This window comes from Pristiophorus japonicus, chromosome 4 (genome assembly GCF_044704955.1).
Source record: "Pristiophorus japonicus isolate sPriJap1 chromosome 4, sPriJap1.hap1, whole genome shotgun sequence".
Lineage (NCBI taxonomy): Eukaryota > Metazoa > Chordata > Chondrichthyes > Pristiophoridae > Pristiophorus > Pristiophorus japonicus.
This window is the reverse complement of record NC_091980.1, coordinates 216,862,215-216,887,973: the sequence shown is the minus strand read 5'-3', so window position 1 is coordinate 216,887,973 and position 25,759 is coordinate 216,862,215. Positions and strand designations below refer to the sequence as shown.

At 47.3% G+C, this 25,759-nt stretch overlaps 1 protein-coding gene across 7 annotated transcripts in view; it reads right to left on the bottom strand.

Moving 5' to 3' along the window:
* slc25a21 (solute carrier family 25 member 21) overlaps positions 1-25,759 on the bottom strand; it is a 760,401-nt gene that overhangs the window by 84,289 nt on the left and 650,353 nt on the right. For all 7 annotated transcript variants that reach the window (XM_070879098.1, XM_070879097.1, XM_070879102.1 and 4 more), the window contains one exon: positions 14,074-14,140. In XM_070879098.1, the coding sequence (XP_070735199.1) occupies positions 14,074-14,140 (67 nt within the window). The remainder of the gene's footprint in view (positions 1-14,073; positions 14,141-25,759) is intronic.

The window sequence follows — 25,759 nt, the reverse complement described above, 5'->3', positions numbered from 1 at the left end:
CTCCAAGTGGGACACTAATCCAAACTCTATCAGTACTACAGCTCTGGAACTCTGTTTTTCTGTTGCTGAGTAAGCTTGCCTGGTATGGGACACGCAAAGAAATTGAATTCAGTTTTTAATTTTGCTGCCATGGCATTACTGGCTGCCTTAAACCTACCAAGGTCGGCAATTTTTACCTACTGCCAGGTATTGCAGCTCGGGACATACAAAGAGCAGCCAGAGCCGAAAGAAACAATCTAATGATCCTCGTCATCCATTGTACCAGCTCAGAGCAGACTAAAGTCACGATGCAGCTTCCTGCACTCTAACAACTCTCTCAACACCATTGTGAGGCAGTTGAGAATTAATGCCTGGAACATATCTATAGAATAAGCCACATCATCTAGATATCACATCTGAGGAGCATTTCCCAGCTGTAGGCTCTGTATCGTGGTCAATCTAACAAAGCTACAATCACTGGTAGTACAAAACAATATTTCAGTGAACGAGTGTCAATCTATGGAATAAGCTCCCGAGGGAGACGTTGGAAGCAGTTAGTATGCAATCATTCAAGTTCAAATTAGGTAGTAAATTTTTAACTGGAAATTTAAAGTAATCAATTCTAGTTAACAATTAGCAGTTGAAATTTCAATTTCCCATTGACAAAAACACTATTCCATGATCCACTGTTTTCCAGTCGAAAATCCAGGCCATATTATTTTTTATATTCGTGAACCATTTTCGAGTTGTAGGATGCAGAGCATCTTTCACCTGATGGGCTAGTCTCATTTTCCAGAGATCAGCCCCACTCTCCAGAGACTCGACCATCAGAGGAAATATGTTAATTAATATGATCAAGGTTGATCCACAGTGGTCTTCAATCTCTGGCATGCTTTGTTTCCCTTCACTTTACAGCTGTGAAACACTGATGCAGGAAGGAATATATCTCATGCTATCAACAAAGGAGGCTAAAGTTTCTTTGAACACAGAGGAGGTAGGACCCAATATAAATAAAATTACAAGGTACTGAAATCTGATCTGCTATTTTTCAGAAAAAAAGAATAATTCTTAAAAACAAATGTGTTTCCAACAGTATTAGTTGACTTTTAAATGCAAGACACTTGGCATTGCAAAAAGAATATTAAAACCCATTAGATTTAGTGAGGTGAGTATGCAATGACTGTTCAAGTGGAATTAATGTACAGCTTATTAAATGCTGCATGCTACTATAAAGTCTCTTAGAAATTTGTCTGGAGAAACAGAAATACTTTCAAAGAATATGATAATTGATTGCAGACATGTATAGGATTAGGCCAGTACTATTTTGGAAAGATTAGTATAATCCTAAAGAATTATGGGGTCGAAATTCAGTACTGCCGATTTTGAGGCAGTGTCACCAGCTGAGAGGACAGCCAGGCATTAGGTGCGGCCCGCAAAATTAAAAATTCAGTTTTGCTGCCTGAAAAGTGGATTGCAGAGTAAAATCATGGTGTTGCACACTTACCTGGAGGCAGTAAGCGGCGCTGAGTGAGCCGTTAAGCGGGACCGCAACATCCAGGCGTTAGGCAGCATTTGGAGCTGCGTCACAGACATAGTGGCACCACCTGGATTTCATTGATGCGTTGATTGTGGGCCTCAAAACCCCGTGGTTATATTCGCTTCCTCCGCACTTGGGGAGCATGGCAGACCTTGCAGCAGTTCGTCAGCGTGCCCATCGGGTCTCGGACGCCGCCGTGGATTCCCTCCTTGATGCCCTGGAGAGGCGATGGAAGGTGCTCAGGACAGAGGCTGGGAGGAGACCACAACCACAAACTTACAGACGGTGATGGAGGGAAATTGCAGAACGAGTGTCTGCGAGGGACACGGTGGCCAGGACAGCCACTCAATGCCGAAAAATGTGGAATGACATGAGGGTGAGGGTGAGTATCTTAAATCTTAAATGCCAATACGCTATGCTCTGAGCTCAATGTGGACTCTTTGCTCAATGTCGTGTTTTGGAATTCATCCTCTATGTGGGTGAGGCCAGATGTAAGGTTCCCATTTGAAGCCTCACCCACTGCAAGAGCCTGCATGCGCTGAAAACTTTCCTGCTCGGGTCTGCGGACCCACCCCTCATGATGCTAACTCCTCAGTCTTCTTATGCATCTGGAAGGTGGTAGCCTCTCTGTGAATGTTAGGTCCTGGCCCTCTAATTCAAGCATTGTTGCAGCAAGTCCACGCAGCGAATGGAAGTTACCTCGAACTGTGAAGACTCTCATACAGGAACATGTACTAAACTATGTAAGGCACTTGAGAGACAGTGATCGAAAGGGTCCAACTCAGACGTTCTCTTTAATCTTACAAGCGAAGCTCGCCCACAATCGCAGTAAGCAGATGAGGACGGTAGGAGGGGACTCTGAGCTCCAGGATCTCACTGCATTGGAGGGACGCTTCGCAGCCCTGATTGGTGTTCAAGTTGATGCCTTGGTGGCGGGTGAGGCCGAACCCCTTGGGACAGTGACAGTATATTAAGTTCGTGTGTGTCATGTATGTACATTATGTTTGTAGCCACCAGATGGCGTCATTGTTGGAGGCCACTGAGCAGCACACACATGGTGCTGCTCTGGTATAAAAGGCCAGCCATTTTGAGAGTCAGACACTTTGGGCCTAAATAAAGGAAGCAAGGTTGTACCTTGCTTAGTTAAACAGTACTCAGTTTGAACCTTTATTGCATACATAACATTTGGCGACGAGAATACAAGAACCTTTGTTTGTAAAATGAGCACAATTGGATTTTGAGTGAGATTCGTGGAGAGAGAAGATTGGGAAAACTTTGTGAGCCATTTGAACCGGTACTTCGTGGCCAACAAAATGAAGGGGGTTGACGATGCAGATCGGCGCCGGGCCATGTTCCTCACTGGAACACGATTCAAAGATCTACGGTCTGATAAAGAATCGACTCATGCCTAGCAATCCAACAGAGAAAACGTACGAGGAGTTGTGTACATTGGTATGGGAACACCTCAAGCCAGACGACGGCATCATCATTTCGAGATACAGGTTTAAAACTCACGTTTGATCGGAGGGCCAGAGCGCGGTCGTTGCCGACCTGAAACGTCTAGTGGGACCGTGCAAGTTTGGGATGATGTTGGCAGACATGCTGCGGGACTTATTTGTTATCGGTATCAACCACGAGGTGATACTGTGCAAACTTCTGGTGGTGGAGGAGTTAGATTTAAAAAGGGTCATCCAGATCGCTCAATCATGTATGACGACGGACAGGAGTCTAAAGCAAATAGCGGTGAAGAACCGAACCTCGGCAAGTACTGTAAATGCGATTGATTCGGCGTTCGGCAGAGCGGCACATGGCAGGGCCTATCCACTGCGTTCGCGAAACTTGTGGCTGCCCAAAGTCCGCCAGCGGGAATGTATCCGACTTCTTCATGTTGGCGTTGTGGGGTAAATCATCGGCACCAGCAGTATTGATGGAACTGGACACAGGGGCGAGTCAATCGATCATGAACGAGAGGGCATTTTATAAGCTGTGGGATACTAAGACTGTGAGGCCCAGGTTGAGCCCTGTTAACGCTAAGCCACGCATGTACACCAAAGAACTGATAAAGGTGATTGGCAATGCACAAATTAACATGTCATTTAACGGTGTGGTTCACGAGTTACTGCTGTGGATTGTTCCAGGCAATGACCCAACGCTGCTCGGCAGGAGCTGGTTGGAGAAAATCAGATGTGTCTGGAACGACATAAAGGCGTTGTCATTGGAGGAAGATACATGTGCCCAAGTATTGAACAAGTTCCCCTCGCTTTTCGAACCGAGTATTGGCAACTTCACGGGAGCCAAGGTGCAGATCCACGTGGACTCAGATGCAAGACCCGTCCATCATAAAGCTCGGGCAGTGCCATATATGATGAGGGAGAAGGTCGAAATTGAATTAGACAGACTCCAGCGTGAAGGGATCATATCACCGGTCGAATTTAATGAATGGGCCATTGTTCCTGAGCTGAAAAGTGATGGCACAGTCAGAATCTGTGGAGACTACAAAGCTACGATCAACAGGGTTTCGAAACAAGATCAGTACCTGTTAACGAAGGCTGATGACATGTTTGCGACGCTAGCCGGAGGGAAGTCGTCACAAAACTGGACTTGACATTGGCCTATATGACACAGGAGTTGGTCGAGATGTCGAAGAGACTTACATGCATTGACACGCACAAAGGACTGTTTAATTATCACAGGTGTCCTTTCGAAATTCGCTCAGTTGCAGCAATATTCCAGAGGAATATGGAAAGTCTACTGAAGTCCGTTCCCAGAACTGTCGTGTTCCAAGATGACATCCTGATCACAGGTCATGACTCCAAGGAACATCTGAACAACCTGGAGAAGGTTCTAGTGCATTTTGATAGCGTGGGACTCAGACTGAAACGCTCAAAGTGCGTCTTCATGGCACCAGAGGTCGAATTCCTCGGGAGGAAAATCGCCGCTGATGGCACCAGACCTACTGATGTGAAAACCAAGGCCATCAAGAATGCACCCAAGCCGCAGAACGTGACGGAGCTGCGTTCGTTCCTGGGTCTACTCAACTACTTTGGTAACTTCCTACCTATAGCGAATAAGGCGGATGAGCTAAGAGCACAGGTAAACACTTGAGAGAATGACATTACAGCCATTACAGAAACATGGCTGAAAGAGGGGTAGGTTTGGCAGATCAATATTTTTGGCTACAGGATTTTTAGACAAGATAGAGAGGGGGTTTAAAGGGGGGCGGGGTTGCGGTACTGATTAAAGAAACTATTACAGCGGCGAGGAGGGAGGATATGTTAGAGGGATCATCAATTGAGGCCATATGGTTCGAATTGAAAAATAAAAAAGGGGCAATCACACTGCTGGGCGTGTATTATAGACTCCCAAAAGTGGGAGGGAGATAGAGGAGCAAATATGTCAGCAAATTGCTGTGAAGTCTAAAAACCATAGGGTAGTAATAGTGGGGGATTTTAACTGTCCAAATATTGATTGGGAAAAATTTAGTGTGAAGGGTATCGATGGTGCGGAATTCTTGAGATGCATTCAAGAGAATTTTTTTAGTCAGTATGTAGTATGCCCAACACGAGAGGGGGCGGTCTTGGATTTAGTTTTGGGGAATGAAGCTGAGCAGGTTGAAGGGGTATTAGACGCAGTAGGTCTGATCCCGTCTGCTGCTACCCTCATCCCCAGGAATTCTACCTCTGGAGCTAGGAAGACGCACTTCGCCTTTTTCAGTCGCAGACCTACCCGGTCCAGTCTGCGTAGCACCGCCTCCAGGTTGTGGAAGTATTCTTCAGTATCGCAACCCGTGATGAGGATGTCGTCTTGAAAAACCACCATCCTTGGAATCGACTTGAGGAGGCTTTCCATATTTCATTGAAAGATCGCGGCGGCTGAGCGAATCCCGAACGGACATCTGTTGTACTCAAACAACCCCTTGTGTGTTGTGATGGTGGTCAGCTTCTTCGACTCACTCGCCAGCTCCTGGGTCATGTAAGCTGAAGTCAAGACCAATCTTGAAAAATGTTTGCCACCGGATAGCGTCGCAAAGAGGTCCTCCATTCTCGGTAGCGGGTACTGGTCTTGGAGTGACACCCAAATGATGGTGGCCGTATAATCATCACATATCCTGACCGACCCATCTGCCTTGAGCACCAGCACAATCGGGCACGCCCGGTCACTGAATTTGACTGGCGAGATGATGCCTTCCCTCAGCAGCGATCCAATTCGCCTTCTATCTTTTCCCGCATCACGTACGGCACCGCTCTGGCCTTATGGTGTACTGGCCTGGCGGCCGGGTTTATGTGAATCACTACCTTGGTCCCCATGAAAGTGCCAATGCCGGGTTGAAATAGCGAGTCAAATTTGTCCAGGACCTGAGAGCGTGATATTTCGCTCCACAGAAGAAATTGCATTGACATCGCCCCATTTCCAGTTCATGATAGCAAGCCAACTCCTCCCCAGCAGTGCGGGACCGTCCCCCGGGACAATCCAGACTGGCAACCTGTTCTTCGAAACTTTGTAGGTCACGACTACCGTGGCGATGCCTAGCACCGGAATGATCTCCTTTGTATATGCCCGTAGCTGTGCGTCAATCGGCACTAATTTTGGCCTCCTGGCCTTGGACGCCCACAACTTGTCGAACTGTTTGATACTCATCAGGGACTGGCTGGCCCCCATGTCTAGCTTCATTGATACTGGGATGCCATTGAGGTGCACTTTCATCATTATCGGTGACGTCCTGGTGTATGAACTGTATATGTGCTCCACATGAACTCGCTGAACTTCAGCTTCCAGCGATTTCCCCCAGTGTCCATTTGGCCTCGTAGGGCTTACATCGGGCCAGTCCTCCTTGTACATCAACCTGGCTGCAGGTTTCCTGCATATATGTGCCAAGTGACCGCTGACGTTGCAGTTTCTGCAGGTATATTGCTGATACCTGCAAGCTCTGGCTGTGTGTTTGCCTCCACACCTCCAACATGAGCCGTTGTTTGAAACAAAAGGTCCATTACCAGTCAATCGTCTAGGACTGTCTCTGTAACTGTCCTTAAGCACACCATTGACAGGTGTTGATGGCCCCATTACTGGCCGCATTGTCCCTTGCGATGGCATGAATCGCCGTTCAGCTAGCCATTGTCTCTGTTGAATTCCCCCTTTGGGTTCGACTACATGCTCGGGCATGTCCGATTGCCCCTGTCTGCCTGGAGAACTGTGTGCCGTGTTAACAATGTTGACTCCCTGTCCATTTGCTGCATTTAAACCAAGATTTTTGGCAAACATCATTCTGGTCTCTTCCTCCCCTGAGATAAATGTCTGGGCCATCAAAGCCACCATTTCCAGGGTCAATCAGTTTCCTGAAAACCCCAGCGTGCCCGATGCCCTCAATAAAAAAATTCTTGCAGCATTTCCGCTCTGCATGCATCTGGGAACTTACATAGGCTCGCCAGTCGCCAGAGGTCTGCCACGAAGTCTGGAACGCTTTGCCCTTCTCGCCGCCGGTGTGTGTAAAACCGGTGTCTCGCCATGTGCATGCTGCTCGCCGGTTTAAAGTGTTCCCCGATCAACTTACTGAGCTCTTCAAAAGTCTTGTCCGCCGGCTTCTCTGGCGCTTGAAGGTCCTTCATCAGGGAGTACGTCCTGGATCCACAAACCGTCAGGAGATGAGCCCTGCGTTTGTCGGCCGAAACCAGTCCCAGCCATTCCTTAGTGACGAAACTTTGCTGTAGTCTCTCAATAAAATCATCCCAATCATCACCAACACAGTACCTCTCATCTGTGCTGCTAGTGGCCATGCTCGCGTGGTTTAAATCCCAGTTTCTTGTCGCCAATAATATGTCCTTACTATACAGTAGAAATGCACACGAGGCCCATGCTTGAGAGAAGGTCACTCTGTGACCAGTAACCTTTATTAGCCAGCACTGAAGGAAGGTGGTGGGTGGAGCTCCCCCTTTTATACCTGAAAGTCCAGGTTAGGAGTGTCTCCCACAAGTTCACCACCTAGTGGTCAGTGTGCTCAGTGTATAACTTAGGTCAGTTTATACATGGGTTACAATGACAGTTGAATACATGACAGCGTATGCATCCAAAAGTTTGTCTAAAGCGGAAAGAGCCTACAGCATGGTAGAAAAAGAGGCGTTAGCATGTGTGTATAGTGTTAAAAAGATGCATCAATACCTGGTTGGTCTGAGGTTCGAATTAGAGAATGATCACAAACCGCTCATTTCATTGTTTTCCGAGAGTAAAGGTATCAATACCAACGCTTCATCCCACATCCAAAGGTGGGCGCTGACATTATCAGCCTATGATTATGTCATTCGCCACATACCTGGCAGAGAGAATTGTGCCGAGGCTTTGAGCCGGTTGCCGTTGCCCACACCGGAGGTCGAAACGCCACAACCGGCGGATCTAATGTTAATAATGGATGTTTTTGAGAGTGAAGGAACCCCTGTCACGGCTCAACAAGTTAAGACCTGGACCAGCCAGGACCCGATTTTATCAGTAGTAAAGGGTTGCATCCTCAAAGGGGATTGGTCTGCCATACCTAAGCAAATGTGCGAGGAGGCCAAACCGTACATTCGCCGCAAGGGGCAATCGCGTTGTAATGCCTAATAAAGGGAGAGAGAACTTTGTGTGTGAGTTACACAGCACACATCTGGGTATCGTGATGATGAAGGTCATTGCCAGGTCCCACATATGGTGGCCAGGAATTGATTCTGAGCTGGAAGCATGCTTGCATCAGTGCAACACCTGCATGCAGCTCAGCAAAGCACCAGTGGCATCGCCGCTGAGTCTGTGGTCATGGTCATCCAAACCTTGGTCCAGGATCCATGTAGATTTTGCAGGTCCCTTCCTGGGGAAGATGTTTTTAGTGGTGGTGGACGCTTATTCGAAGTGGATAGAATGCATAATCATGTCACCCAGCACGTCCACGGCAACCATAGAGAATCTCAATGTCATGTTTGTGACACTTGGTCTGCCTGACATTGTGGTGAGCGACAATGGGTCGTGCTTCACCAGTCAGGAGCTTCAGGAGTTTGAGAAACTTAATGGCATAAAACATGCAAGGTCAGCACCGTTCAAGCCTGCGTCCAACGGGCAAGCTGAAAGTGCAGTACAAATTATCAAGCAAAGCACGAGGAGAGTAACCCAAGGTTCCTGCATACTGCTGGGTTACAGGACAAGACCCCACGCACTCACAGGGGTCTCACCTGCTGAACTCATGATGAAAAGAGGTCTCAAGACCAAGCTATCACTGGTACACCCGGATTTAAATAATCATGTTGAATACAGAAGACAAAGTCAACAAGGGTACCACGATCGCGCAACTGTGTCACGCGAGATTTCTGTTAATGATCCTGTATATGTGTTGAACTATGGTCAGGGTCCCAATTGGATTGCTGGTATGGTCATGGCCAAGGAGGGAACAGAGTATTTGTTATTAAGCTCAAGAATGGGCAAACTTGCAGGAAACACATGGATCAGACAAAGCTGAGGCACACAGACGAGCCAGAACAGTCGGACGAAGAAACCATCGACGACCAACCAATCTACCAGCAGTCTTCAGAAGACTCAAGGGTCATCAGTGAAACCGAAATTTCCATCGCGGACCTGTTCAATAAAAATGGACTTGCAATTCCTGACATGGCCACTGCCACCCCCAACAAGTCAGTCATCCAGCCATCAGCCACAGCACACGCACCCAAGGCTGGAATCAAACTGAGACAGTCAACCCGGGAGCGCAAAGCAGCGGACCGTCTCAACCTGTGAAAGACTGTAATAAGATCTCAGAGAGGGGTATTGTCATGTATGTACATGCTGCTTGTAGCCACCAGATTGCGGCATTGTTGTAGGCCACTGAACAGCACGCACATGGTACTGCTCAGGTATAAAAGGCCAGCCATTTTGAGAGTCAGGCAGTTTGGGCCTAAATAAAGCAGAGCCAAGGTTGTACCTTGCTTCGTTAAACAGTACTCAGTTTGAACCTTTATTGCATACACAACACTTTGCAGCATCCAGCAGGCCACTTAGGCCTAATACCACAATCCTTCAGCTCTTTCCATGAGACTGTCATTCTCAAATGCCTTCACCGCTCCTGGCCCCCTCCTCTGCAGGTAACCAGTCTTCTATGTGTTTGTGCTTTCAGATGATCAGCCGGGGCCTTCACGTCAGCCTTCCACTGGTGGAAATGCTGCCGAGGAGGATGAGCAGGAGGACGATGATACCTCTTTCAATGTCACGCAGGAGCCAGCAGCATCGGAGAGCGAGGCCAGCACCTTTGTTGATGAAGGGGTGGTTGGGGAAGTGGAGGCGGGTGATGCTCCAGGACCCAGTGGCCTGCAGCAATGACATGGTGGAAGAGGAAGCAAGGGGGCCAGCTCCCCGGATAGTTAGTGGGAGGGGGTAGAAGGGAAGGTGTGGTAAAGCACTGTACAAGAGCAATTAAAGACCTGTGGGAAGGTGGCCACATATCCTCACCTTGTTAAGATATGAACTCATATAACTAGTTGCACTTGTATGACCCAGCAAGCAATTGCTTGATAGTCAACAGAGATGGCTACCTTGTTGGAGTGCGAGCGGATGTAAGTTGTTGCACTTGGATGAACGAAAAGACAATTGTTTGCCAGTCGCCAGAGATGGCTACCTTGTTGAAAAATGAACTGGTGTAAATAGTTGCACTTGGATGTCATTGAGAATGTTTGAAGGGATCTTGTGGGTATGAATATTTTTGGGGGATGAAGGTGTTTTGTGCTTGTTCCCACCACTGCATGGTTTGTGTGTTAAATAAATGAACTTTATATTCTTCACATTATTGTGCTGTGATTTATATACACGGAGGGTTGCAGGGTGGGGAGCGATGTGGTTAGTAGATGCCGAGGTGTACAGGCTGGCAAAGTGGCACATCTTGAGTCATTGACTGGAATCGATGAGCGATGAGTCTCTGACGAGCAGCCCTTCCAGCTGCAGCAGTGTCAGGCTGCCTCCTCCTTGGCTGAAGCTTCTTGTCTTCCTCCTCATCATCATCGTCCTCCTCCTGAGGTGGGTCATCCATCCCTGGTGATAATGGTTAGGTAGTGCAGCATGCAGCACACAATGATGAAGATGGAGACTCTATCAGGTGAGTACTGAAATGCCCCTCCAGAGCGGTCAGGGCAGTGGAAACGCTGCTTCAGGACCCCGACAGTTTGCTCTATAATGGATCTGGTTGTGATATGGCTGCTGTTATAGTGCTGCTCTGCAGGGGTGGTGGGATTGCAGAGGGGTGTCATTAGCCAGCTGGCAACACCATATCCTTTGTCACCGAGGAGCCAGCCACGGCCTTCATGCGGTGGCTGGAAGGGTCATGGCACAGTGGTCTCCTGCGGGATGAAGGCACCGTGGCAGCTGTCAGTCTAGCGGGAATTGATAGCGAGGATCATTTGCCTGTGATCGCAGACCAGCTGTATGTTGAGGGAGTGGAATCTCTTGCGATTCCGAAAAAGCTCTCAACCTTGGGGCGGGGCCCTCAATGCCACATGTGTACAATCAATGGCCCCCTGAACCCTGGGGAAGCCCGCTATCCTGGCGAAGCCACCGGGTGTGCTCATCCAGGTCTTCCCTCGACATGCTGAACTTGATGTCGTCCATTCGTTTGTTGTAGAGAACGTCGGTCGCATGGCGAATGCAGCAATGTACGACAAACTGCAAGATGTTGCATATATCGCCCGCAGGAGACTGGAAGCAGCCGATAGCACAGAGGTTGAGGGCTACTGCCACTTTCACTGCCACCGACAATGAGGTCCTGGTGCCGATGTCAGCTGCCAGGTATGTCTGCAGGAGGTGGCAGATCTCCATCACCACCTCATTGTGGAACCGCAGCCGCCTTAGGCACTGGTCCTCGGACATCGCAAGGTAACAATAATGTGCACAGTAAACCTTGCAAGTGTACGGCCTCCTGCCCTGCCTTCTGGGGTCTCTCCTCTGGCGAGCATCCACATTTGCCAGAAGACGTCTCTGCAGCTGGCGCCTTTCAAGTCTTCGCCACAGGACAACGTGGTGTGTGATCATTGTCCCCATAACTTTGCAGGTGTAACAGCGATATGCTAGTTCCAAATGTATCCAGTATTGAACCCAACAATGTCTCTGAGATGCTTGTACTGAAGCTTAGGGGTCATTAGCCATAGGACGCCAACACATTCGAACTGTGCGAGCAGCCAACGCAGCATGGACCGCGAGGCTTTCTGGGCCGGCTGCAACTCCCTTTAAATAATGCCCCGGATTAGTTTCCTCGCCTTGTGCACGGCAACTTTTTCAGGCATCATCGCCGTCAGTTGGTAAGTGAGGCGGCAAAAGTGAATTTGGCAAGAGCAGTGCTAAGGAAACATTGCACATGTACTGACGCCATGATTTCCATGGCGGTAGTCGGCAGGGTGGCAAATCTTTACGCCATTGAAAAAGGATAACCGAATTTCCCATCAGGCGGCACTCATGCATAATGCCGCCAGCCAGCCATTTACGCCCCATTGCCGCCTCACTCAGACAGTATCAGCTGGCGGTAGAAACTGAATTTCGACCCCTATGATTGGTAAATCTGGCCCTGATATTCACCCCCCCCCCGTGAACCAATCCCCTATCCCCCAACACGCACTGGGGTATGCAGCAAGTAATCCTCTAGGAAAATAAGATGGAAAGCTGGGAACATCCCCACCCATATCATTTGCATTAGTGTGATGGGCCCACTGGAGGCACAGGCCCAGTTTCGCCCGTGTTTTGAAAATTCTGGGGTACATAAAAGAAATGAAAACCTAGCAGAACAGCTGAACCAAAGGGAGATGAGGACAATTTTTTAATGCACGATTAATCTGCAATTCACTGCTTGAAAGGGTGGTGGAAGCAGATTCAATAGCAACTTTCAAAGGGGAAATGGATATATACTTGAAAAGGAAATTTTGCAGGGCTATGGAGAAAGAGCAGGGAAATGGGGCTAATTGGATAGGTCTTTCAAAGAGCATGCACAGGCATGATGGGCTGAATAGCTTCCTTCTGTGATTCTATGCTAATTTTTCCAAAACTCATTATCTGGTAAACAGGAATTTTATACAGGCAACACAATGCAATATTGGAACATTTTATGGTTCCACATATTGCTGTCTACAATTGCATATTCTTATGTTTTGTGTTAAGACCAAGTGCAATCAGATTAAGCAGGATTAGAGGATAGTTGGACCAAGGCAAATAGCAGTAATTAAATTGATGCAGAGGCATTATAGCGCCACCACTAGCAGGAGGTTGGAATTACAGTGTGGCATTAAATTTCTCTATCCACATTTATAGTGGAAACTGCCAATAAACACGTCACACTGTAATTTTACCCTCCTCTAGTGGTGGCGCTGTAATGCCTAATTTCTGCATCAATTTAATTACCGCTGGTCCAATTATCCTCTAATCCTGCTTAACCTGAAGATTACACTTGGTCTTGACTTCCCGTGTGGAACACCATGGAAGATCAACTCGTATAATAAAAATTGCATTAATACATAAAACTTTTAATACTTAAAACGTCTTAAGAGAAGTCTTGACAGATAGTTCTAGGTTTTCTGCTTGGGGGTGGAGGTGGCATTTCCGGTAGGCCAATGCTTCCGTCAGCCTTGGAAATGTCTCCACCGTCCTGGTCATATATTTGGCCATGGGATCATTTACATGCTAGAGGTACACTCTAGCCTCCACTAGGGAGCATTTGCCTGAATCAGGGTGGAAATCAGTAGTGGTAGGTCATGGAGGCCTGTCACTGTGTAGGGATGCCATTAAAAGTGAAAAAAAAATCTTAAACATCAACCCTCCGAACAGCAATAATTTCCTTGTCCCTCTGTTAATCTTTGAATGCTGGGGCCGAAAAGGTGGATTCTGCATCCAGCATTCGAGCCGGGCAAATGTGGGAATATGGTGGAGGCCGTGTTTCCCTCATTATCAGGTGACTTGCCTGCACCGCCAAGTGTAGAAAATCTCCAAGCATATTTCGGACCCCATCCATTCCAGATCAACCGGAATACTGGTGGAACAGGGCCAGAAAGCTTAGAGCTTAATATTTTAAATACAATAAGTGAAATGGTGGGGCCTAAAAATTTGTGGGCCTTTTATTCCTGGACCTGCCAGCCAATGACCTCTTCTCAGAGGATGCTGGGATCAGGGGACTGGGAGTGCTTGACCTCTCCTCCCAAAACATTGAAAGAGTAAGCTCATCAGCCTTCTCTATATGCAGTCCAAAATATCCTGGACATTTTTTTTCTTCTCTTGGGAGTCCCAGGCCTGGGCCCTTACATGGGCCGCACTTCTGCTTTCTCTCAACATTAACAGCACACCAATGTCCCACTTGGCCAGGGATGAGAAACACCCAGCCTGGGAGTCCCTGGCAATGGTCATGCATCCTTTTTTACCGATGGCCTTGTTTGAGGCGAGTGGAGGCTCTGCCAGCTCTGCTAGGTCCCAGTGTATCCAGAACCCATCATATTCATAATCTTCCACCACAATCCTGCTGGATTTATGGCGGAAATCTCACAGTTTCCATTGTGCTACAATTTATGGACAGAATACATTGCACTTACCTTCACAGCCCTTTTAGGTGTCTCAGCTAGGATGGGAGGTAAGATTCCTTTGTAAAAGCCAAGAATCCTAATACAAGAAAGAAAAAATTTATTTAATTTTTAAAAAGCAACAAACCTAAATATTTTAGCAAGTTGCCACGTGGTCTGCTAATCTGAGTTTGTGCAAACAATCTTTCACTATTGGTATTCCTCTATCTAATAAGAGTAATATCTCCAAGGTCAGTCTGATGAAAACCTACAAATACCATAACTTATTAAGGCAGTAAGTTGTTGGTAATTGCTTTTTTATCCTCCCAGTAAAGTAAAATGTGCGATAAATATGTCAGTTACTGAGGTATAAGCCAACTTGATTCTCTGATTGATGGTTTCCTCTAGACACTATTATGTATTTTTTAGCTGGCAAAGTTGATTAGAAGTGAAGGAGGGGCAGGGGAAAGGAACTTATGGAGACAGTTGTTCATTGAGAAAAAAAAGCTGGGAGTTATCTTTACAGGATGATTCTAGAGTAGTGGCAGTTTTGGCAGAGGAGATTGAAGCCTGGTAGAGCTTGATATGGTATGAGCAGATCCAGTGATCATGGCATCAGATATGCTCAAATCTGCACTCCTTGGACTTAGAGCAAAGATGGGGACCACACCAGGGACACAACCAGTGTGAGAAACAGTGATGGTTTTGCTGGGAACAAGGTAATTAAACGTAAAGGTGAAGAAATGATTGCACAAATCGACAGCTACAGAGGTATCGTGGTCAATGGAGGAGCTTGAAGGTGCAGTTGTAAGCGACTTGTGGGAGTTTTTTTCCAGGGGCTGCAGAAGGAAGTGGTGTTGGTAGGTGATAGGGTGATGTGGGTAATGATCGATACAAGGAAGTGGTCGGAGATGGCCTTCTCAGGTGATCAAGATCACAAGAGTAGAGATGCCACAGGAAATGGCAAAGTAAAGGGAGTGGTTGTGAATGTGGACAGGAGAGATTAATGAAGGACAAGAGAGCAGTGAATTCAAGAGAGCGGGCAAGGGGAGCTGGGATGGAAATCAAAAACATCGAGGCCGAGGATTCACTGAAGAATGATAGCAACGTGAATATCTTTGGGAGATAGAATCATAGAAATTTACAGCACGGAGGGAGGCCATTTTGGGCCATCATGTCCACATCGGTCGACAAAGAGCTATCCAGCTTAACCCCACTTACCAGGTCTTGGTCCGAAACCTTGCAGCTTATGGCACTTCAAGTGCACAACCAAGTACTTTTTAAATATGGTGAGGGTTTCTGCCTCTACCACCCTTTCAGGCAGTGAGTTCCAGACCCCCACAAATCTCTGGGTGAAACAATTTCCCCTCAAATCACCTCTAAACCTCCGACAAATTACTTTAAATGTATGCTCCCTGGTTTTTGATCCCACCGCTAAGGGAAATAGATCCATCCTATCCACTCTATCTAGGCCCCTCACAATTTTATACACCTCAATAAGGCCTCTCTTCAGCCTCCTCTGTTCCAAAGAAAATGGGAAAATGCTGTAGTCCATTATTAAGGAAGCAGTAGCAGGACATTTGGGAAAGCATAATACAGTCAAGCAGAGTCAGCGTGGTTTTATGAAAGGGAAATCATGTTTGAAAAATTTGCTGGAGTTCTTTGAGGATGTAACGAGCAGAGTGGATAAAGGGGAACCAATGGATATGGTGTATTTGGATTTCCAGAGAGCATTGGATAAGGTACCAGATAAAAGGTTACTGCACAAAATAAAAACGCACGGTGTTGGGGATAATATATTAGCATGGATAGCGGCTGACTAACTTAACAGAAAATAGAGAGTCGGGATAAATGGGTCATTTTCCACTTGGCAAACGGTAACTAATGGGGTAGCACAGGGATCAATGCTGGGGCCTCAACTATTTATAATCTATATTAATGACTTGGATGAAGGGACCAAGTGTAATGTCGCCAAGTTTGTTGATGATACAAAGATGAGTGGGAAGCAAGTTGCGAGGAGGACACAAAGAATTTGCAACGGGATATAGACAGACTAAGTGAGTGGGCAGATGGAGCATAGTGTGGAAAAGTGTGAAGTTATCCACTTTGGCAGGAAAAATAAAAAAGCAAATTATTTTTTAAATGGAGAGAAATTACAAAATGCTGCAGTACAGAGGGACCTGGGGAACTTGCGCATGAAACACAAAAAATTTGAATGCAGGTACAGCAAGTAATCAGAAGGCAAATAGAATGTTGGCCTTTATTGGAAGTGGGATAGAGTATTAAAACAGAGAAGTCCTGCTCCAACTGTACAGGGTATTGGTGAGACCACACTTGGAGTACTGCGTACAGTTTTGGTTTCCTTATTTAAAGGGGGATATACATGCATTGGAGGCAGTTCAGAGAAGGTTCACTCAGTTGAGTCCTGAGATGAAGGGGTTGATTTATGAAGAAAGGTTGAGCAGGTTGGGTCTATACTCATTGGAGTTTAGACGAATGAGAGGGGACCCTATTGAAACATATAAGATACTGAAGGGGCTCGACAAGATAGATGCAGAGAGGACCTTTCCACTCATGTGGGAATCTAGAACTAGGGGGCATAGTTTAAGAATAAGGGGTCACCCATTTAGAACTGAGATGAGGAGGAATTTCTTTTCTCAGAGGGATGTAAATCTGTGGAATTCTTTGCCCCAGAGAGCTGTGGAGGCTTGGTCATTGAATATATTTAACATGGAGATAGACAGATTTTTGAAAGATAAGGGAGTGAAGGGTTATGGGGAGCGGGCAGGGAGATGGAGCTGAGCCCAAGATCAGTACAGCCATGATATTATAGAATAGTGCAGCAGGCTCGAAGGGCCAAATGGCCTACTCCTGCTAGTATTTCCTATGTTCCTAAAAGAAACCCAGCCTATCTACTCTTTCCTCATAGCTAACATTCTTCAGTCCAAAAATTTGGGCCCTCATAGTAGGGGATTCAACTATCCTAATATTAACTGGGATAAAATTAGTATGAAGGGTATAGAGGGTGCGGAATTCCTAAAAAGCATTCAGGAGAACTTTTTTAGCCAGTATGTAGCAAGCCCAACACAGGAGGGGGCAGTGCTGGATTTAGTTTTAGGGAATGAAGCTGGGCAGGTGAAAGGGGTATCAGTGGGAGAGCATTTAGGTGCTAGTGACCATAATTCAGTTAGATTGAAAAGTAGTTATGGAAAAGGACAAGGATAGACCAGGAATAACATTTCTAAATTGGGGAAAAGCCAACTTTGCTAAGCTGAGAGGTGATTTAGCCATAGTGGACTGGAAACAGCTGCTTGAAGGCAAATCAGTGTCAGAGCAGCAGGAGGCATTCAAGGAGATCTGGAGGGTTCAGACCAAATATGTGCCCTTAAAGAAAAAGGGTGGGACTAATAAATCTAGAATCCCCTGGATGTCTAGGGACATACAGGGTAGGATAAAGAAAAACAGTGAGGCTTATGACAGATACCGAGGGCTAAATACTGCAGAATCTCTAGAGGAGTATAGAAAGTGCAGGGTAGAAATTAAAAAGGATACAGGGAATTAGGAAAGCAGAGAGACCATGAAAGATTCTTGGCAAGTAAAATCAAGGAAAACCGAAAGATGTTTTATAGATATATTAAGAGCAAAAGGATAACTAAAGAAAGGACAGGGCCTATTAGAGACCATGAGGGTAATCTGTTTGTGGAGGCGGAAGATGTGGGTATGGTTCTTAATGAATATTTTGCATCTGTTTTCAAAAAGGAGAGGAGCATTGCAGACACTGCCATCAGAGCGGAGGAGTGTGAAATATTAAATGAAATAAATATAGTGAGAGAGGAGTTATTAAGGGGTTTAGCAGCTTTGAAAGTGGATAAGTATCCAGGCCCAGATGAAATGTATCCCCAGATGTTAAGCGAAGCAAAAAAGAAAATAGCAGAGGCTTTGACCATCATTTTCCAATCCTCTCTTTCTACAGGTGTGATGCCAGAGGACTGGAGGACTGCTAATGTGGTACCTTTCTTTAAGAAGGGAAAAAGGGACAGACTGAGTAATTACAGGTCAGTCAGCTTAACCTCGGTGGTAGGAAAATTCTTGGAAAAAATTCTGAAGAACAGGATAAATCTTCATTTAGATAGACACAGATTAATCAAGGACAGTCAGCACGGATTTGTTAAGTGAAGGTCGTATCTGACTAACTTGATTTAATTTTTTGAGGAGGTAACAAGGAGGGTCGATGAGGGTAGTGCATTTGATATAGTGTGTATCGATTTCAGCAAGGCTTTTGATAAGGTCCCACAGGGCAGACTGGTCATGAAAGTAAAGACCCATGGGATGCAGGGCAAAGTGGCAAGCTAGATCCAAAATTGGCTCAAAGGCAGGAAGCAAAGGGTAATGGTTGATGGGTGTTTTTGTGACTGGAAGGCTGTTTCCAGTGGACTTCTGCAGGACTCAGTACCAGGTCTATTACTTTTTGTGGTATACATCAATGATCTAGACTTGAATATAGGGAGTATGAATAAGAAGTTTGCAGATGATACTAAAATCGGCTATGTGGTTGATAATGAAGAAGCAAGCTGTAGACTGCAGAAAGGTATCAATCAACTGGTTAGGTGGGCAGAACAGTGGCAAATGGAATTTAATCCAGATAAGTGTGAGGTAATGCATTTGGGGAGGGCTAACAAGGAAAGGGAATATACATTAAATGGTAGGACACTGAGAAATGTAGAGGAACAAAGGGATCTTGGAGTGCATGTCCACAGATCCCTGAAGGTAGCAGGCCAGATAGATATGGTGGTTAAGAAGGCATCCGGAATGCTTGACTTTATTAGCTGAGGCATAAAATACAAGAGCAGGGGGGCTATGCTTGAACTGCATTAAACACGATAGCTGTGGCCTAACTAGTGTTTAATACAGTTCAAGCATAGCCCCCCTGCTCTTGCGTGAAGTTCTGGTCACTGCATTACAGGATGGACGTGAATGCACTGGAGAGGGTACAGAGGAGCTTTACGAGGATGTTGCCAAGAGTGGAGAATCTTAGCTATGAGAACAGATTGGATAGGCTGGGTTTGTTATCCTTGGAACAGAGGAGGCTGAGGGGAGACCTCATTGAGGTGTATAAAATTATGAGGGGCCTAGATATAGTGGCTAGAAAGGGACTATTTACCTTAGCAGAGGGGTCAACAGCCAGGGGGCATAAATTTAAAGTAATTGGGAGGAGGTATAGAGGGGAAATTTCTTTACCCAGAGGGTGGTGGGGTCTGGAACTCACTGCCTGAAAGGGTGGTAGAGGCAGAAACCCTCACCACATTTAAAAAGTACTTGGATGTGCACTTGAAGTGCTGTAACCTGCAGGGCTACGGACTGAGAGCTGGTAAGTGGGATTAAGCTGGATAGCCTCTTGTTGGGCGGCACGAACACGATGGGCCGAAATGGCCTCCTTCCATGCTGTAGATTTCTATGATTCTATGAAAATCCTTGTAAATCTCCTCTGAAACCTCTCAAGTGCAATCACATATTTCCTGTAATGTGGTGACCAGAACTGCACGCAGTACTATGTTTTATACATTTCAAGCATAACCTCCCTGCTCTTGGTTTCTATGCCTCAGCTAACAAAGGCAAATATTCTGTATGCCTTGTTAACCACCTTATCTACCTGGCCTGCTACCTTCAGGGATCTGTGCACATGTACTCCAAGGTCCCTTTGTTCCTCTACACTTCTCAATGTCCTACCATTTAATGTATATTACCTTGCCTGTTAGCCCTTCCCAAATGCATTACCTCACACTTCTCTGGGTTGAATTCCATTTGCCACTGTTCTGTCCACTTGACCAATTCATTGATATCTTTCTGCAGTCGACAGCTTTCACCTTCATTATCAACCACACAGCCTGTTATATATGCAGACTATAGATATACTTTGTGTAGTCACTGTATAGTTGCATAAGATGGAGACTTGTTTACCTGATGTACTATCAATAAGGTTTACTGCTGGCACCACTAGAGGGTGCAACTGGAGGAGACCGGGCTTTCCTGCCTTGCTGGCAGGGGCTGTATAAAAGGGTAGCCACAATGCTGTTGCCTCACTCTGGAGTTACGAATAAAGGACTAAGGTCACTGCAGTTTGAGTACAAAACATTGCCTCGTGGAGTCATTCATAAGTACATTACAGACATAATAACTGGCGACGAGAATACCGACATTCATGCGATTATGGCTACCTTTGGCACATTAAAAGACTTCGCAGAGGGTGATGATTGGGATGCCTTCACGGAAAGGCTCGAGCTATATTTTGTGGCAAACGACCTGGCAGGGGAGACGGACGCATCGGCAGAGAAGCACAAGGCTATACTGCTGACCAGTTGTGGGCCCGAGGTCTACCGCCTCATCAGGGACTTGCTGGTACACACGAAGGCCAAGGATAAGACATACGATGAGCTGACTGAACTAATTCATGACCAACTAAAACCAAAAGAGAGCATCCTCACGGCCAGGCACAGATTCTACACTCACTGCAGACCTGAGGGCCAGGAGATTGCAAAATATGCTGCCGACCTCAGGAGACTTGCTGCACTGTGTGATTTTGGAGTGTATGGAGTGTATACCTGCACCACCGATTATCCTCCAGTGAAGATGGATGTCGAGATAAACGGTGTTCCAGTCTTCATGGAAGTGGACACGGGAGCGAGCCAGTCAGTGATGAGCCAGGATGCCTTTGAGAGGCTATGGAACGAAAAATGACCCGAGCTGGTTCCAGTACAGGAAAAGTTGCGCACCTACACCAAGGAGTTGATCCCAGTCCTTGGTAGTGCGGATATCAGTGTAATCCATAATGGCGTGGTGCATAAGTTACCTCTGTGGATTGTTGCAGGTGATGGTCCAACACTACTCGGAAGAAGGTGGATGGGGAAGATCCAGTGGAAATGGGAAGACCTCTTCACTCCAGCAATCGATGTCCCTGTGCTCAGAGGCAGAGCAAAACCTCGCTTGGGCCAGGCACCAGAGAACAGACCAGCGCAGCACCTGAGCCACAGACCGTCCATCACGACTGCGTGGCAATGATCTGACCGGAACGACCGAAAAGTACCTTCCCGGCTCGAGTGGCAGGACTCCTGGGGAGGAAGATTGAATTCACAGGCACTCTTCCAGCTTTTGTGGCAGAATCGCGGGAGAGAAGGATCAAGGAAGTCAACCTCAAGGACAGAGGCAAGATGGCGTCCCTGCTGCAACGAGGGACAGCGTGGCTGAAAAAAAAGATGGTCGCGGCAATACCACGAGGTGCAACGCTGAGGGACCAACACGTGGTGTCTAACAAAGGATTTGATTGGGGTAAAGCCAGCAAGGTTCTTTTAAAGGAGACCTGCAACCAACTGAACTTAGAGACATTGTATGCATGGCAATCAATGTAATGAACTAATTAAGATTGTGAACAAAATGTTGTTGTGAGATGTCGGTACTATTCCTAATGTAAAGAACAAAATGTTGTTGCGAGATGTCGAGAATAAAGTTCCCCAAAAGTAGCAAGTGAGTGAATTCGGGAGGGTAAAGGTGCTGATCCTGATGCCCTGCCCCAGGTGTCCCCACAAGTTATAGGCGAGCGGCCTCAGGAGGGTGAAGGCACTGATCCCGATACCCTGCCCCAGGTCTATCCCACGCTGCAGGCACCCGATGGCACTATTCGCCATGGACCTGGAAACGAAAACGGCGCCAATACGCACAGTCAGCCGCCGTTGCCCACCACCCGGGTGGAGACGGTGCAGCCCCCAGACCCAGTCACTACCTCGGCCCTGTCCGGGAGTGAAAGGTCAGAACCAACGAGTTCCCCAAACGGGACCTGGAACAACCAGGCTCCCAACACCTTTAGACAGCTGGCAGAAGACTCTGCAGTCCTCAAAGGAGGACAGGGAGGCCTCACACATCTGTGGCTCTGCCCACCACTAGGCAACGGCAAAGGCCCTGAGTTCTGGACAAGGTGAGCGAACCAAGCCCACCCCGCTAGCAGGGGGCGCAGCGCCGCCATCAGACGACTAGGACCCTGTCCGGTTGCTCTGAAACCAACGTCCTCACATACCTGTACTACTCCCTCAGTGCTGACCATGACTGAACCATGAATGCAATCTAACCAATCCTGGTGCAAGACCGTGAAACGTAACGATTGTAAGTCATGATACAAACTGGTTTTTTTCTTCCTTTCTTTGTACTTGCACTGTGTCTGATCCTGTATGTTAATATAACGGGCCAGCTGCATGATCTCGCTGTCGGGGGTGAGGGGGGGGGGCGGTAAATGGATGTATGTAGCCATGGACACACACATGGATCATACGCAGAACCTACTGGAACCTCCACTGCATCATCGAACCATCCAAACTGGTAACCACTATCCAATGTTGTGGCAAAAGGACTTGGGGGTTAACAAGGAGAGAGCCAAGCCAAAGCACAGCCAAGATGCCATTGGTACTTAAGTCTGGGGAGAGCGAAGCCAGAGAACATAGTGCAAAGGTAATTGGCACAAAGGACTTGGGGGAGAGTGATGTTATACATGCAGACTATAGATATACTCACTCTGTAGTCACTGTATATTTGCATAAGCTGGAAACTTGTTTACCTGATGTACTATCAATAAGGTTTACACTGTGTATATACTATGCTGGCACCACTAGAGGGTGCAACTGGTGGAGACCGGGGTTTCCTGCCCTGGTGGCAGGGGCTGTATAAAAGGGTAGCCATCATGCGGCGGCCTCACTCTGGAGTTACAAATAAAGGACCAAGGTCACTACAGTTTGAGTACAACACATTGCCTCGTGGATCATTCATAAGTACATTACAGACATAACACAGCCAATATTTGTATCATCTGCAAACTTCTTAATCATATCCCCTACATTCAAGTCCAAGTCATTGATGTATACCACAAAAAGACCTAGTACTGAGCCCTGCAGAACCAGCCTTCCAGTCGCAAAAACACCCATCAACCATTACCTTTTGTTTTCTGCCTCTGAGCCAATTTTGGATTCAACTTGCCACTTTGCCTTGGATCCTATGGGCTTTTACTTTTATGACCAGACTGCCATGTGGGACCTTATCAAAAGCCTTGCTAAAATTGAGAAACAAGACATCAACCCTTCTTGTTACCTCCTCAAAAGATTAGTCAGACTCTACCATCCCTTGACAAATCCATGCTGACTGTCCTTGATTATCTGTGTCTTCCTAAATGAAGATTTATCCTGTCCCTCAGAATTTTTTCCATTAATTTTCTCACCACCAAGGTTAGGCTGACTGGACTGTAATTACTCGGTCTATCCCTTTCTCCCTTTTTAAACAAGGGTACAACATACCTCTAGCCAGAGAGGATTGGAAAATGATGGTCAGAGCCTCTGCTATTTCCTCTTTTGCTTCTATTAACAGCCTGGGATACATTTCATCCAGGCCCGGGGATTTATCCACTTTCAAAGCTGCTAAACCCCTTAATACTTCCTCTCTCACTATGTTTATTTAATTTAACATTTTACACTCCTCTCCCTGATTGCAATGTCTACATCTTTTTTGTGAAAACAGACACAAAGTATTCATTAAGAACCATACCCACGTCTTCCACCTCCATACGCAGATTATCTTTATGGTCTCTAATAGGCCCTACAGTTTCTTTAGTTATCCTCTTGCTCTTAATGTATTTTACAAATATCTTTGGGTTTTCCTTGATTTTACATGCCAAAATGTTTTCATGCTCTCTCTTTGATTTCCTAATTTCTTTTTTAATTTCACCGCTGCATAGATAGTCAGAGTAGGGCTTGTGCTGGGGAGAGGGGGATCGTAGACAACGAGGATTTTAAAGGAGAGACAAGTGAGATGGAAGAGGGTGAGGTGCCCAAAACAGAAGGTCTCAGAAGAGTAGGGGGGAAACCAAGCAGCAAAGCAGAGATCATTCACTGGCAGGGGAGTCGAATCCAGAGCGAGATGAGAACCAGCAGGAACATATCAATTTCAAACATTCCCAGGTTAGCTGTGGCATGAGTCAGATAGAAAGCTTTCTCCACACTGCTCCAATGACACAATGTGAACAAGTGGGAAGCATTGCACATAGACAGAAAAGATGGTGAGAGGCCTATAAAAGGCACAGCAAGGAGTCCGGGGCCCAGCGTCGAGGAGGTGCGTGGAGAGGCAGTCGGGACTTCAGTGAGAGGCCTATAAAGGCCCAGCAGGAAGTCCAGGGCCCAGCGTCGAGGAGGTATGTGGAGAGGCAGTCGGGACTTTGGTGAGAGGCCTATAAAAGGCACAGCAGGGAGTCCGGGGCCCAGCTTCGAGGAGGTGCGTGGAGAGGCAGTCGGGACTTCGGTGAGAGGCCAATAAAAGGCCCAGCAGGGAGTCCGGGGCCCAGCATCGGGGAGGTGCGTGGAGAGGCAGTCGGGACTTCAGTGAGAGGCCTATAAAAGGCCCAGCAGGAAGTCCAGGGCCCAGCATCGAGGAGGTGCGTGGAGAGGCAGTCAGGACTTCGGACAGAGGCCTATAAAAGGCACAGCAGGGAGTCCAGGGCCCAGCGTCGAGGAGGTGTGTGGAGAGGCAGTCGGGACTTCGGAGAGAGGCCTATAAACGGCACAGCAGGGAGTCCGGGGCCCAGCGTCGAGGAGGTGCGTGGAGAGGCAGTCAGGACTTCGGACAGAGGCCTATAAAAGGCACAGCAGGGAGTCCGGGGCCCAGCGTCGAGGAGGTACGTGGAGAGGCAGTCGGGACTTCGGTGAGAGGCCTATAAAAGGCACAGCAGGGAGTCCGGGGCCCAGCGTCGAGGAGGTGCGTGGAGAGGCAGTCGGGACTTCGGTGAGAGGCCTATAAAAGGCACAGCAGGGAGTCCGGGGCCCAGCATCGGGGAGGTGCGTGGAGAGGCAGTCGGGACTTCGGAGAAAGGCCTATAAAAGGCACAGCAGGGAGTCCGGGGCCCAGCGTCGAGGAGGTGCGTGGAGAGGCAAGAGGCTTGTACAACTACAAGGAGAAGGCAAAAAAGTAGAAAGAAACAGAAAGGTGACGTCACAGCCAAGGGGGTAAGTGATTGGCTGGTGATTGGTGAGAAGCTTTTCTTTTTTCTCTTCTGTAACAGTAAGTAAACTTTAGCATTGTTGTTGCCAATTGAAGTGTATCTAAGGGTTAAGTCATGGCAGGAGAGCTCGGTCACGTGATATGCTCCTCCTGTACCATGTGGAAACTCGGACACTTCCGGTGTCTCTGACGACTACGTGTGCGGGAAGTGTATTCGCCTCCAGCTCCTGACGATCTGCGTTGCGGAATTGGAGATGAGGGTGGATTCACTCTGGAGCATCCACGATGCTGGGAATGACGTGAGTAGCACGTGTAGCAAGTTGGTCTTACCGCAGGTGAAGGGTCCACAGCCAGCTAGGGAATGGAAGACCAACATGAAGAGCAGTGCAAGGAAGGTAGTGCAGGGGTCCCCTGCGGTCATCCCCCTGCAAAACAGATACACTGTTTTGAGTACTGTTGAGGGGGATGACTCATCAGGGGAGGGCAGCAGCAGCCAAGTTCTTGGCACTGTGGCTGGCTCTGCTGCACAGGAGGGCAGGAAAAAGAGTGGGAGCGCGATAGTGATAGGGGATTCGATTGTAAGGGGAATAGATAGGCGTTTCTGCGGCTGCAACCGAGATTCCAGGATGGAATGTTGCCTCCCTGGTGCAAGGGTCAAGGATGTCTCGGAGCGGGTGCAGGACATTCTGAAAAGGGA